The 14,981-nt window shown below is 33.3% G+C and overlaps 1 protein-coding gene across 1 annotated transcript in view; it reads right to left on the reverse strand.

The window, feature by feature from the left end:
• The window catches only part of LOC127560376 (leucine-rich repeat-containing protein 37B-like), a 63,151-nt gene that overhangs the window by 20,861 nt on the left and 27,309 nt on the right, over positions 1-14,981 (reverse strand). Inside the window, exons 6-7 of the mRNA XM_051994900.1 lie at positions 12,958-13,029; positions 11,602-11,676 (exon numbers count right to left, since the gene is read on the reverse strand). Coding sequence (XP_051850860.1) covers positions 11,602-11,676; positions 12,958-13,029 — 147 coding nt within the window. The remainder of the gene's footprint in view (positions 1-11,601; positions 11,677-12,957; positions 13,030-14,981) is intronic.

Consider the following 14,981-nt stretch of genomic DNA (forward strand, 5'->3'; position numbering starts at 1 on the left):
CTTTTGTCTTATTTTGGTCGCTAGGATTTTCAGAACTATAGGATCATTGTTTAAATTCTTGAGTCAATATTAATGATACTGGCCTAAGATTTTCTTCTGTGGTTTTGGTATTAAAACTTTGTCTCATAAAAGGGTTTTGGTAAGGTGCTTTCTCAATTTTAAACTTATTTGTGAAATATTAGTATTAATTGTTCTTTAAAAGTTTGACAGAATTCTCCTGATAATCTATTAGGACCAGGAATTTTTTTTGGTAGTTTTACAGGTTGATTTTCTTTTCTAAGGTTGACACACTTAAAATATCTGCTCTTCTAATAGTTTAGGCATGTGATATTAAAAAAAAAGTTTTTATTAAAGCTTTTTATTTACAAAGCATATACATGGGTACTTTTTTCTTTTCTTTTTTTAAAAAATATTTTATTTTATTTAATAATAACTTTATATTGACAGAATCCATGCCAGGGTAATTTTTTTTTACAACATTATCCCTTGCACTCGCTTCTGTTTCGATTTTCCCTTCCCTCCCTCCACTCCCTCCCCTAGATGGCAAGCTGTCCTATATATGTTAGATATGTTGCAGTATATCCTAGATACAATATATGTTTGCAGAACTGAACAGTTCTCTTGTTGCACAGGGAGAATTGAATTCAGAAGGTAAAAATAACCCGGGAAGAAAAACAAAAATGCAAATAGTTCGCATTCGTTTCCCAGTGTTCTTTCTTTGGGTGTAGCTGCTTCTGTCCATCATTTATCAATTGAAACTCAGTTAGGTCTCTTTGTCAAAGAAATCCACTTTCATCAGAATACATCCTCATACAATATCATTGTCGAAGTGTATAATAATCTCCTGGTTCTGCTCATTTCACTTAGCATCAGTTCATGTAAGTCTCTCCAAGCCTCTCTGTATTCATCCTGCTGGTCGTTTCTTACAGAACAATAATATTCCATAACATTCATATACCACAATTTACCCAGCCATTCTCCAATTGACGGGCATCCATTCAATTTCCAGTTTCTAGCCACTACAAACAGGGCTGCCACAAACATTTTGGCACATACAGGTCCCTTTCCCTTCTTTAGTATTTCTTTGGGGTATAAGCCCAGTAGTAGCACTGCTGGATGAAAGGGTATGCACAGTTTGATAACTTTTGGGGCATAATTCCAGATTGCTTTCCAGAATGGTTGGATTCGTTCACAACTCCACCAACAATGCATCAGTGTCCATGGGTAATTTTTTCAACATTGATCTTTGCACAACCTTTTGTTGCAAATTTTCTCCTCCTTCCCTCCACCTCCTCCCCTATCTGGCAGGTAGTCCAATACATGTTAAATATGTTGAAATACATGTTAGATCCAATATGTGTATACAAATTTATACAGTTATCTTGTTGCACAAGAAAAATCAAATCAAGAAGAGAAAAAATGAGAAAAAAAATGCAAGCAAATAACAGAGAGAATGAGAATACTATGTTGTGTTCCACTCTGTTCCCATGGTTGGTTCTCTGGGTGTTCTCATGGGCTCTCTTCATACACTACACTGCTGGTTTGAATCATCTCAATGTTGAAGAGAGCCACGTCCATCAGAATTGATCATTATAGTCTTGTTGTTGCTGTGTATAATGATCTCCTGGTTCTGCTCAATTCACTTAGCAGCAGTTAATGTTAAGTCTCTCCAGACCTCTCTGAAATCATCCTGCTGGTCATTTCTTACAGAACAATGGTATTCCATAGCATTCATATACCATAATTTATTCAGCCATTTTCCAATTGATGGGCAAACACACATTTTCCAGTTTCTGGCAACTACAAACAGGGCTGCCACAAACATTTTTGCACATGTGGGTTCCTTTCCCTCCTTTGGGATATAAGCCCAGTAGAAACAATGCTGGATTAAAATGTATGCAAAATTTGATAACTTTTTGAACATAGTTCCAAATTGTTCTCCAGAGTGTTCCACCAACAATGTATCTGTGTCCCAGTTTTCTCACATCCCCTCCAACGTTCAGCATTATCTTTTCTTGTCATTTTAGCTAATCTAGAGGTGTGTAGTGGTATCTCAGAGTTGTCTTAATTTGCATTTCTCTGATCAATAGTGATTTGGAGCACCTTTTCATGTGGCGACAAATAGATTGAATTTCTTCATCTGAAAATTGTCTGTTCATATCCTTTGACCATTTATCAATTGGAGAATGGCTTGAACTATTATAAATTTGAGTCAATTCTCTATATATTTTGGAAATGAGGCCTTTATCAGATCCTTTGGAGGTAAAAATATTTTCCCAGTTTATTGCTTCTTTTCTAATCTTGTCTGCATTAATTTTGTACAAAAACTTTTTAACTTAATATAATCAAAATTATTTTATGATCAATGATGATGATCTTTGGTCAAAAATTCCTTTCTCCTCTACAAATCTGAGGGGTAAACTATTTTCTTCTAATTTGTTTATAGTATCATTCTTTATATCCAGATCATAAACCCATTTTGACCTTATCTTGATATACAGTGTTAAGTGTGGGTCAGTGCCTAGTTTCTTCCATGCAAGATTCCAATTTTCCTAGCAGTTTTTGTCAAATAGTGAATTCTTATCCCAAAAGGTAGGGCCTTTCAGTTTGTGAAATACTAGATTGTTATACTCATTGGCTATTTTGTTCTGTGAACCTAACCTATTCCACTGATCAACTAGTCTATTTCTTAGCCAGTACCAAATGGTTTTGATGACTGCTACTTTACAATATAGTTTTAGATCTGGCACAACTAGGCCACCTTAATTTGCTTTTCTCTTCCTTAATTCCTTTGAAATTCTTGAGTCTGTTATTCTTCCAGATAAATTTTGTTATTTTTCTAGTTCAGTAAAATAGTTTCTTGGGAGTTTGACTGGTATAGCACTAAATAGCTTAGTTTAGGGAGTATTATCTTTATTTGCTCAACCTATCCATGAGCACTTGGTATTTTTCCAATTGCTTAGATCTGACTTTGTGTCGAAAGTGTTTTGTGATTTTGCTTATATAGTTCCTGACTTTCCCTTGGCAAATAAATTCCCAAATATTTTATATTATCAACGGTTATTTTAAATGGAATTTCTCTTTGTATCTCTTGCTGTTGAATTTTGTTAGTGATGTATAGGAATACTGATGATTTATGTGGATTTATTTTGTATCCTACAACTTTGCTAAAGTTGTGGATTATTTCTAATAGCTTTTTAGTTGTTTCTCTGGGGTTCTCTAAGTATGCCATCATATCATCTTGAAAGAGTGATAATTTGGTTTCCTCATTACTATTCTAATTCCTTTCATCTCTTTTTCTTCTTATTGCCAAGGCTAGCATTTCTAATACAATATTAAATAGCAATGGTGATAGTGAGCAACCTTGTTTCACCTCTGATTTTATTGGGAATAGTTCTACTTTATCTCCATTACATATGATGCTTGCTGATGGTTTTAAATAGATGCTACTATTTTAAGGAAAAGTCCATTTATTCCTATACACTCTAGTTTTTTAATAGAAATGGGTGTTGGATTTTATCAAATGCTTTTTCAGGTATGTGATATTTTTAAAGTTAATTCTTCCATGTTCTCATTTTTGTTAGCAAATAATTGCATAATATTCTGATTATTTTTGCTCATTTAATATTTTATTGATTTGATTTTCTGCTCTTTTAAATCAAATCAAAGTATCAATTGTATTAATCTTTCCAAAGAACCATCTTTTAATTTTACTTTAAAAATTTCTCTAATTTTTAACAACTCTTTTGTGCTTATTTTAGATTTGCTGGCTTTTTGGCTTTCTAATTTTTTAAATGCATATTCAGTTTACTAATCCTTTCTTCTATTTTGTTAATACATGTTTCTAGTGATATTTCTCTGAAGGTCTGCTTTAGCTGCATCTTCAAAATTTTGGTGTATTGTTTCAGCATAATCATTTTCTTTCACATATTTGATTTATTCTCTATGCAGTCTTTATTTTATTGCTAAATCTCCATTTAAGTTTATGTCTTTTGTTTGTAGTCCCTGAACCAATGGTTATTTTTATTATGATTTGTGAAGTATATATTAACTATTTCTGCCTTTTTCAACTTGTTTGAAACATCCCCATGTTTTAATACATGGTGAATTTTTGTAAAAGTTCCATGTGATGTTGAGAAATAGTGATTTTTTTGCAGTCCCATTTAAAAGCCACCATATCTTTTAACACAAGTCAGTTCCTTATTTTCCTTTTTATCTCTGTTAAGCTATCCAAAGCTGAGAAGGATATTGAAGTCTCCTATAACTACTATGTTACTGTTCATGTCTTTTTTAGTTCAGTTAATGTTTCCTCTGTGAATCTGGATGCTAAGGCATTTGGAGATTTTAAATTTATTACTGATACTGTTTTTATTGTCTATAGTTCCTTTTAACAAAATGTAGTCTTTTTTAAAAAAAAAAGTTTTTGCTTTTTCAGATAGCATGATTGCAACCCCCCCTTTTTTTTTGCATTAATTCATAGCAAAAAATTTTACATCCCTTGTTTTATGTCATTTTAAAAATGTATTTCTTGTAAGCAACAGATTACAGGGTTTTGCTTTCTTAATCCAATATCATTCTTTTTCATTTGAAAAAAATTTTTTATAAAAATAAAAAAAAATTTATTAAAAAAAAAAGTTTTTCTTCCAAATTAGGATTTTCCCATCTTCTTCCTTTATAAAAACACATTATAATCTGTTTATTTTATTTTAAACATGTTATATCTGTTTATTTTAATCTATTTTAAGGTAACCCTTTTTCTATCAGCTGTCTTCTTCTCACCCTAAAACCTCCTCTTCAATTTATCTTTTCCCTAAATTCTGGAATTTGCTTATTCTTTTTTCATTCTTGCTTTTAATTAGTCATTAATTCTTCCTATCTTTTCCCTTCTCTCAGTTAGTCAAGTAAAATCTTCCTTTCAATTTGTTAAATTTTTTAAATGCCATATTCTGATCCTATTTATGAAAAAGGATTCGCCTCCCCTCCCTCCCTCCCCATTCTCTTTTCCCTTTCTTTCTAGACATTTTTTCCATGGCTTTTATACTTACTTATTCCTTTTTCAGTCTCAGGGAATAAAAGATTCTTAGGTTGCTATTTAGGATTCTTTCTAAAGTTTCTATGTTTTTGCCTTTGATTCCTGACTCCATTTTTTTCTTTGTGTCTCTTGGCAATATTATTTCCTGTAGAAGATATTGCCCCATGGTAGGAATTTTCCTAAAATTCTGATTATTCACTTTCTAGTTGATCTTAACTTGCTTCTTTTAATTCCATCATTTGCCATGAAATCCTCTGATGGGTCATATCCTCTTAATTTTCTAGGTATAAATTGTCCCCAGGAGCTCCTTCTAAATATCAAATTCCTTTCCAAACATCCCCATCTTTTTTTTTTTTTTTGCTGAGACAATTGGGGTCAAGTGACTTTCCTAAGGTCACACAGGTATTCAGTGTGTGAGATCAGATTTGGATTCAGATCCTCTTGACTTCAGGACTGGTGCTCTATACACTGTGTCACCTAGCTGCCCCATCCCCATCTCCTTTAAACAATATTTCACTTTTACAGGAATATTCATTAGTGGTACCCCTCTCACTATTGAAACAAGATTTTTCCTTTCTTTGCTTCCCTTGTTTTCAATTCTTTCCTTTGCTTCCTTATCCATTTTTTAAATAGGTTCATAAGAGATTATAGGAGTCCTTTTCCCTTCATCATTCCTTTGACTTGATTAAAATACATTTATTCCCCCTCTATTTTTAACTTCCCTTCCCCCTTTTAAATACATCCCCATCTTGTAATTTATTCCTACAACACCAAACAAATCAATTCATCTATAGGCATAGCATTAGGAAGAGTACCAATAATGTTTCAGGATTGTTTCACTTGTTTGACTTTTGCTTTCAACATATCTCCTTCTGTACATTTAGAAAGAAATCTCAATAGTCTTTTGGTTATTTTGTTGTTGTTGCCTTTGTTTGCTGTTTTCATTTATCATCTTTGTATTTTTCTCATCTGAGTGTTTTAGTAGCAAAAATTTCTTCAGGTTTAATTTTCTCTATAGGAATGTTTGAACAATTTTTATTGAATGTTCATTTTTTTTTCCAGCTACGCAGATTGCAAGATATGTCACCTTGAACTTCACCTTGAGCTCCTTTGCTCTTAGGAATACATTATTATATTCCCTGCTGTAGTTTATGCTAGATTCAGAATAGTCCTGTCTTAATTGAATTTTCCTTTCTTTATATTTGAAGGTCTTTTTCCTGTCAGTTGCAGAATTTGTTTTGAATTGTTAAATTTAACCACAAATGTTTGAAACATAAGTTGTGTTTGTTGGTTGTTTTTTCCTGGAGGCTATCTATCTGTGGAGTTTTTCAATTAATACTTTTTTTTCCCTGTGTTCAGTAGTTTTAGAGGAAATTTTCTGTTTTAGTTCTTGTATTATAGTGTTCAGGCTCTTTGACTTGTATTCTAGGAGTCTTATAATTCTAAAAAAAACCTTTTATCTTAAAAACTGGATGCACAGAGATCCTGTCTTTGATATCAATATGTTTTACTTTATGGAATTCATGCAATAGCCTTTTGCTTCTGCCAGATTGTTCTTCACCTCTGTGTATTTGCTGTCCCAATTATTCTCTTTTTCTCTGATGAGAATTGCTACTGTGGATTCAGATTTTTCCTATTCTGCCAATCATTTCTGCTATGCAAACCATAAATTCTGCTTTCTTAATTCTCATTTCTCTTTTAAATCATTTAAAGACATCCTGTTGTAGTTCCAAACTGTCTTGAGGATTGACATTTGCTTCATCAGTTGTTGATTTACCTTTTTTTGGTTTACAATATTTATTCATAGAGGCCTGATTTGTTGTTGTTGTTGTTGTTGTTGTTGTTTTTTTTTTTGGTGGTCTGGACTGGAGGCTATATTTCCTTCTGCTATTACTATCTTCTCTATTGGTTTATCTGCTTCTCAAGGTTCTGAATTTTCTTTTTCTTGATCTTTGGTAAATTTCAGACTTTTCTGCCTACTGTTCACTTTCTGATTTTCTCTATTTTTAATGTTGCTTTCCCTGGGGATTACATCTGAGGTGTCTCAGCTTCTTCCACAATTGGTGAATCAAGATTTGCCAGTCTCAATGTCTATCCCAACTGACTGCTGGAGGACAGATCTGGCCCTAACTAATTGGGGAACTCTTTCTCTCAGGCTTACTGGAGTACCTTGTAGTTATTCTATAAGCTTACGGTCCTTTTCCTATTGTTGGGCTTTTGCCACTAGTACCATCCCAGACCTGCCTGGGATCTGGAACTGTTTGGCTCAGGCAGGGAATATGACATTGAACCTACCCTGAACACTCTGGCTAGGTTGCCATTGCCACAGGCTTCAGTAAAAGTCAAGTAGAAAGTGTTGTCTGATTGAAGCTTCCAGGGATTGCTCCCAGAGATTGTTTTTGCTCTGGATTTAGCCTACCTGGTTTGTCTATTCCAGAGTCCCAGCAGGATTCCAGGGCTCGCTCTGTGGATTTCTGAGTTGAGTTAGGGAGTCTAAAGGTGATTTTTTTTTTCCTATCTCTTCCTAGAATGACACAACTCTAAGCCTTGATGTTATATCTGGAGCCAGGAAGGTGGGGCAGGAGTTGGAGATGAGGTCTTATTGTTAATTATCTTCCCACAATTAACAATTAACATTGCTTATTAGCTGTATCTATCCAAGCAGAACAATTCTAATATTTTTATTTTAATAATTTGGTTCTAAAGTTTGTTAGTTCAAAACACCATTCAAAATTCATTTTTATCTTAGGATCATACATTTAGAGCTGGAAGGGCGTTGGAGAATATTCAGTTTAATCTTTAACTCATTTTATAGAGGAGAATAACTAAGACTCAGAGAATAGAACAAACCTGACCAATGACATACAGTTAACAAGCAGCAGAGCCAAGATTCAAAGCATAAGATGGTAGATTATTCAAAGGTAATTATCATCCAACTCTCTCATTGTACAGATGAAGAAACTGAGGGCCAGGAATTTAAGTGACTTTGTCAAGGTGACACAGTTAATAAGTTCTCTGGTTCTAAAACCACATATTTCCCACAATACAGTGCCATTATTTTCTTTTTTATGTTTCTGTATAATCTAAAATTATAGGATATTAAAAATAAAATGTTAAACAACTTTAATTTATTCACTAAGTGCAGTTCTTGAAATATATTACATGAAAATATGTATGGAGAAATCTCCTTTATTTAGCCCTTGCATTATATAGAAATATGTGACTAGGAGAGAAAATATGGTTTTAAAAAGTAGTTATAATTATGCTTATTAATATTTCATATTGGAACACTAATTTACCAAATCTATTACAACAAAATAGAGTAGAAATAATAATCCAGAACACATGAAATATGCTATAGCACAATGCAGAAACAAATAAAATATCAAAGCCTTTCTATATTCAATAATTAATTCCTCCTTCTGCTCTCCTCTAGGGATTATCTTTAAATACTAGAATATTAAAAACCAATCAAAAGGGGCAGCTGGGGCACAGTGGATAGAACACCAGCCCTGAAGTCAGCAGGACCTGAGTTCAAATCTGACCTCAGACACTCAATACTTTCTAGCTGTGGGACCCTAGGCAAGTCACTTAACCCTAATTTCCTCACCAAAAAAAAAAAAAAAAAGAAAAGAAAAGAAACAATCAAAAGGTAAAATATAGTTGATAAAGGCTAAGATCACTTAAGTATTAATTTTTAAACATATTTGCTGAAAAACTTTTAAACGCATATATCCTTTTTGCCTATGAATTAAAAAGTAAAGAGTAGATGAGCAATTCAGCTTTATCTTGAAATGAAAGAAATGACAATTCATAGCTCATATATGTACTTAAAACATTTTTTAGATATTTCAAACTATTTTTGTGTAGGACAAACCAAGAGTGACTTATGATGGGTGTCCTTCCTTTTTATGCATTCTTCTTTAGCCAATTACTCATTTAACAGCAATTGTTCATGTTGATTGCCAACAAAGTCCTCACTTTTCCTGTAAATATTTATATAATTTTGGGTATTTTATCTTTTTAATGGTTGTATTTTTCCTTTCTTGTTTAGTTAATTAAAGTCTATATGTTTTCTGGCTATATATTTTCTTTTCATTTATTGTATATTAAATTAAAAAAAATATTTAATCTGATTTTTTTTTTCACATTGCTTTCCTTTATCCTTTGGCTTTTATCTAAACCAAATGAACTTTTTAAGAAGATCTCTACAGGTGGACTCTACTTAATATTGCCTTCAATCAAAATTATCTTAACTAAGTTCTTCCATAATATTCCAAATATTGGTGCAAAATAGTAGGAGCAATTAGCTGAGACCAGACCACTTCAGGTCCCACCTAGTTTGGCTCCTACGAAGAAATCCACCTCTCCTTGCCCTCCTAAGTAATATTGCCCTTTCTTTATATGACTCACACTGGTTCAAAATCCACAATGATAATTTCCTGACTCTCTTACCTGCATGTTATTTCTATGGACAGAACTTCAATAATAAACAATGTAATGTAAGTGAATCATAACTATCTTTATATCTATAACAAGGCTTTTAGATCTGATATACATCCCAGAATTTGTAGTTCAGAGGGATAGACATCCCCTGCCAGTCCTGAAACAGATTAGAATGGATTATCTTTGAGCTGGAGGATGGACTTCACTTGTGCTTACATATCTTGAAAGGTTACAGGCACAATCCCAACTGGCAGCTGGCCTGTGGAATCCTGCTACAAAACTATCAGAGAAGCCAGGGAACAGCACCAGAACAGTGAGGGTTATTTGGATTGGGGACTAATGATGGACTTCTGCTCCTGGACTGCTCCATTTATAAAAGAATGTGGCAGAACTGTTTCTTCCTCTAGAAGCTGTCAAACTGGGGATGTATATCAATCCTCTCTTTCCCTATTTTTTCCCTTCATTTCCTTCTAAGTTTTTAAAGCTCCTTAAAACTTTTTAATGTATGCATATTAAAGTGCTCTCCTTAAAAAAAAATCCATCATAACAAATCATTATTAATGTTATGCAATGTTTTTCACATAGTTATAACAGTTTTTGCTTTACAAATTATTATGTATATTGCACATATTATGCAAATTCAATTCCCCCAAGACACTAATCTATCATTAGACAGGACCTCTCCCCACCCCACACACATATTGCTGGTGCTGATTCTGGCTCTTCTAGCAGCAGCAGCACTGGGTGCACCCTAAGCCAGATGTTTAGCATTCTAGGCACTTGAAGACACCCTGACTGCTGGCAGAGTCCCAGCATGGGGAACTGGCTTATATACTGACATACAGCAGAGACAAAGGAAATAGTAGAAGTCAGGGGTAATTAAAAATCACATAATTTAAATAGAAAAGAGATCTAAATCTGTCTAAAAATTAGGAATTAGCCTAACTGGGGATCTTGAGCTTGAGGAGATTTTAACATAATTTTTGATCTTATACAAACTTTCTAAGTGAAACACACACACATATGTATGTGTGTATGTATGTATGTATATATGTATGTATGTATGTATGTATGTATGTATCTATCTATCTATCTATCTATATATATATATATATACATAAGTAAAAAATATATCCAAAAACTCATTGTTGTAGCTTACTATGGTTGATCAACCTGCAGAGGCCTTAGGCATAAATTCCAGTCTTAGGAGTTAGGGAGAGAAGGTAGGAAGCTGAGAGGAAAGGAAAAGTCATATCCCTAAAATTATCAGTTGAGAAGATTTGGACAGATTCAATTCATCCCCTTTTCATATTGGTAGGATGCAGAAAAGAGCAGGGATTCAGTCAACTTTGCTCCACAGTGACCCTTATTGGTCACATATCAAATGTTTTAATATTGAAAACTGACAAATAAGCTCTAAACAAGAAATAACCATGGGAATATATGTTATGACGTCAACCACAGTAGATGTGGGCGACAGAGGAGAAGGCAGTTAGGGTGTCTGAGGTATAGTGTATTGCTAGGAATAGGCCTGTGAGGATTTGAATGATTAGGCATATTCCTAGTAGAGACCCAAAGTTTTATCAGGTAGAAATGTTAGATGGTGCAGCGAGGTCAATGAATGAGTAGTTAATAATTTTTATAAGTGGATGAGTTTTACATAGATTATCTATGTATTTGTGGTTTTTGTTTTTGTGGTTGAATTAAAACAATAGTTTTTCATGCCATACATTATGGTTAGAGTCTATACTAAAACTGCTATGGAAATGGGAAGCACAGTATTGTTTTTTTTTTTTTTTTTAATCATTTATCTTCTGGAAGTCTGGAGACTCACAGGTAACTGAAAACCTCCTTCGCCTCCATTTTTCAGTTCTAAAAGTTTCACTTTATAAATATGCTATGTACCACTACGGTTGAAAGATAGGGCATTAGTATTTACTGTTAAGAGCTCACCTTATCATATTAAATTTCCACTAACTTTTGTTATTGGGTTTTTGGCCACAAGTTACTGCATAACATTATCCAAATCTGTGTAATAACAAACTATGTCATAACAGGGACCTAATGATACATTAAAAAAAAAACAAACATCTAACTGAAAATAATATTCACATAATACTTACAGTGTCTGTAACTTGAGAGCTGTCACCAGGATATTCTCGATGGTCATAAGTGGTACTTCTGTTCTACTTATATCCCTAGAAGAAAAATAAAACTATGAATCCAAATATGCAAATTCTGTACTTTCAAGATAGTTAAGAAAATGTCATTTTCTCAATTGCTGATATTCTATAAAACAAGCAGTTTCAAGAGTTTATTTTCTGTAAAAGAAATTCCTACATATAGCCTATAAGTTGTACTAAGGAAATAGAAGTTAATCAAAATAATTTTAAATTTAAAAAAAATTATATTTGTCCCTTTACCTTGAAATTGTATATTATAAAGAGATCTGCAAACACCTCAAATTTCTCATTCCCTATCATTTTATTCTTTCCTATGATGAATGATATAATTTTTAGAATCTAAACCGCATCCCTGTTATGACGACAGTTTCTCCTTCCACTTGGTTTCCTTTTCATTCATATGTCTCTAGATATTCTTTAGTACTGCATTCTTCATGCCCATCTTTCCAGTTACTGACATTTATAACCTCAGTGCTATCCTCATTTCCTATATCCAGTGACTTTCTAAGGCAAATAGTTTCTATCTCCACATCCATCCATATTCCACCTTCTTTCCACCTACATAGCCATCAACCTAGTTCAAATCCTCATCACTTCCTGCCTGGACTATTTCAATAGTTTTCTCCAAGTCTTTCTCCACTATTATGCATCCTTCACATATAATTTTCCTAAAGTACAAGTTTGACCATGTGATGTCCCCTCCCTCTTTCAATAACACTGGGGGCTCCCTAGGATTAAAGATAAATTCATCTGTTCAACATTTAAAGCCTGATTCATAACCTGGCCCCATTGTAACTATACATCCCCCCTCTTTTTACATATTCTCTATTTATTCTAGCCTGTACATGCTCCCTTCTCAATGCTTTTTTACAGCCTTTCCCCATGGCTGGTATGTACTCTTACCTCCACCTCTTCAAGCTCAGCACCACCATGAATTTGTATGAAGCCTGTGGGGTATTCCCTTATATCTGTTTTAGATTCACCTATTCTTGCCAGGTTGTCTATTGGATGTATGTAAATTCCGTGAAAACAGAAATTTCACAAATTCACTTTTATCTTTGTATCCACAATGACTGGCATAGCACCTGGCAGACAGCAAGTATCTAATAGATGAATGTTACTGTTTTTCCGCTAAAAGTCACTCTTTATTTTAAAATATCTTTTATAAGAGCCTTTATTAAATGACTTCTTAGCTTATGTACATGACAAATTGGTTTTTGGTGCTTTCATCAAACAAGGAATAGTAGAATCTAAGGCAAAGGTGACTCATGAATTTATGTCTTATTAAATACTTACAAATATTTCAATGATGGCAATTGGGAAAAAAAACTATCTTCAATGGTTGACAAAGGATTATCAGTGAGAATTCTGAAAAAAATAAAATGAAATTAAAATGAACAATTTCAATAAATATTAATAGAATTTTAGATTAATTAGACCCATTTGGGGAAGAGACAATATAGTACTATTATAGCTGCCTGAATTAGAATGTGTTCTACTCACAAGAAATCTCTCAATTGCTTTTTTGCCCTTTAGCATTCTGTCTTCAGGAATCATTTTAGTATTTAGATGATTTGAAGAGAAATAGAAGAGAAGAAGAAGAAAAGAGGAGGAAGAAAGCAAAGGATGCAGAGAATGATTAAAAGCTGCAAAGAAGATGGATGCTGGAAAACTCATGTCATAGGAAAAAAAATAGGTTATAAAAAATTTTATAGGGAAAATCTTAAAGACTTTTTCAGATCTTGTTAAGTTGTATCTACATATGAAAGACCATGAACAAATCTAGGTTGGCACAAGAAACTAGGACTTTACTCCCTTGGTAGCTTTGTCTTTGTGGTTTTTCCTTGTCTATGTGGGAGAAAGTAGGGGTTTAGATTTGAAAATTGTGAAACCACAATCACAAAATTAAAAAAAAAAATCGAAGCCAATGACAGGATTTTTTGACAAATAGTCATTACTTGAATAATAACCAAGCACAAGCTTAGGCTTCAAAGAGTAAAATCAAGAGGTATATGGAATGTTTATTATAAGCCAGAACATGATTATCCACAGAGACCCATTTTCCAGTAACCAGGAAAAAGAGTTAGTGCCAGAAGGCACTAGAGCTGTCTTTGCTTATTGACAAGTAAACTTTAAAAGAAAAAAAAAAAGTCAAGAATGAGTTCTAGGTGTTAAACTGGGAAAATACTTTGCTGGCAGCTCAGACAGAAATATACTTTTTCTGCATTTTTTTAATCTTTAAAAGAATTTTACTATTATTCATTCATTAACTACAGGAGAATATAAACTGCTCCTTAAAAGCTGGGGACAATTTTGTCCAAACCAAAAACCAAAAAAATCCCTGCCTTGGACATTATTCAAGAAATAAAATCATTATAAATTTCTTTTTGAAAAACATAGTAACAATGAGATTTAGGTGTTAATTTTAATTCTGAGGACAGTATGATTCAGAATTGTTGTTTTTACAGTCTTTTACTTATTTGGGATATCCTATGACCTATTCCATTTGCTATTTTTGTTTTTTCTTTCCCATAATTATCTCCCATGTTAAAATCTTTATCCAAGATCATTATAGATTTAAGGAGGATTACTATAGCCCTATAAGCATATAGAATGCAAATAAATCCCTTGAGAATTAAGCCTTGTAAATGAGAAACTATGACTACACAGGTAAAGATACTTGCCCAAAGTTAAAGCATGGAGAGGCGGGGAGAGTCTATCTTATAATGTTTCTAACCATCTACAATGTTTCCTAAGTACAGTCAAACACAACTACTCTTGCTTCTTATAATACTGTTGAAAGTCTGGATTCTTTATTTTGTTATGCTACTTTGGAATATATTTGTCACATATTTGTCAAAGCAGTTTCTGCTCTAAATGGATCTCTAAATATGTTTTTATTGGTAGCAAGTCAGTCAACACTTGCCTTATGTGCAAGGTGAAGGTAGTAAAAAAATTATTATTTTTTTGGTCCTTTTCCACAATCACTTTCATTCCAGATTCCAAGATTTGTTTGTGCTCTTCATCATATTCTATTAACTGCACAACCACCACCCTCCATAATATTTTATTTTCTGCCTATCCTATCCTACCAGCACATTTTTCTTTCTTAACTAGTCTTTCCCTCACTTTATATTGATATTGTAATATCATAGGCTTAAAGGGACCTTAGAGGACAGTTAGTCTAATCCCCTCATTTCACAGATGAGGAAACCAAAGTCCAGGAGGTTATATTTTACCAAGGTCAAGAGGGTTGGCAAGGTACAGGGAACTGGGATCTGAATCCAGGTCTGCAAACTCCAGATGCAGCAGAATCTCCA

This window comes from Antechinus flavipes, chromosome 4 (assembly GCF_016432865.1).
Source record: "Antechinus flavipes isolate AdamAnt ecotype Samford, QLD, Australia chromosome 4, AdamAnt_v2, whole genome shotgun sequence".
Classification (NCBI taxonomy): domain Eukaryota; kingdom Metazoa; phylum Chordata; class Mammalia; order Dasyuromorphia; family Dasyuridae; genus Antechinus; species Antechinus flavipes.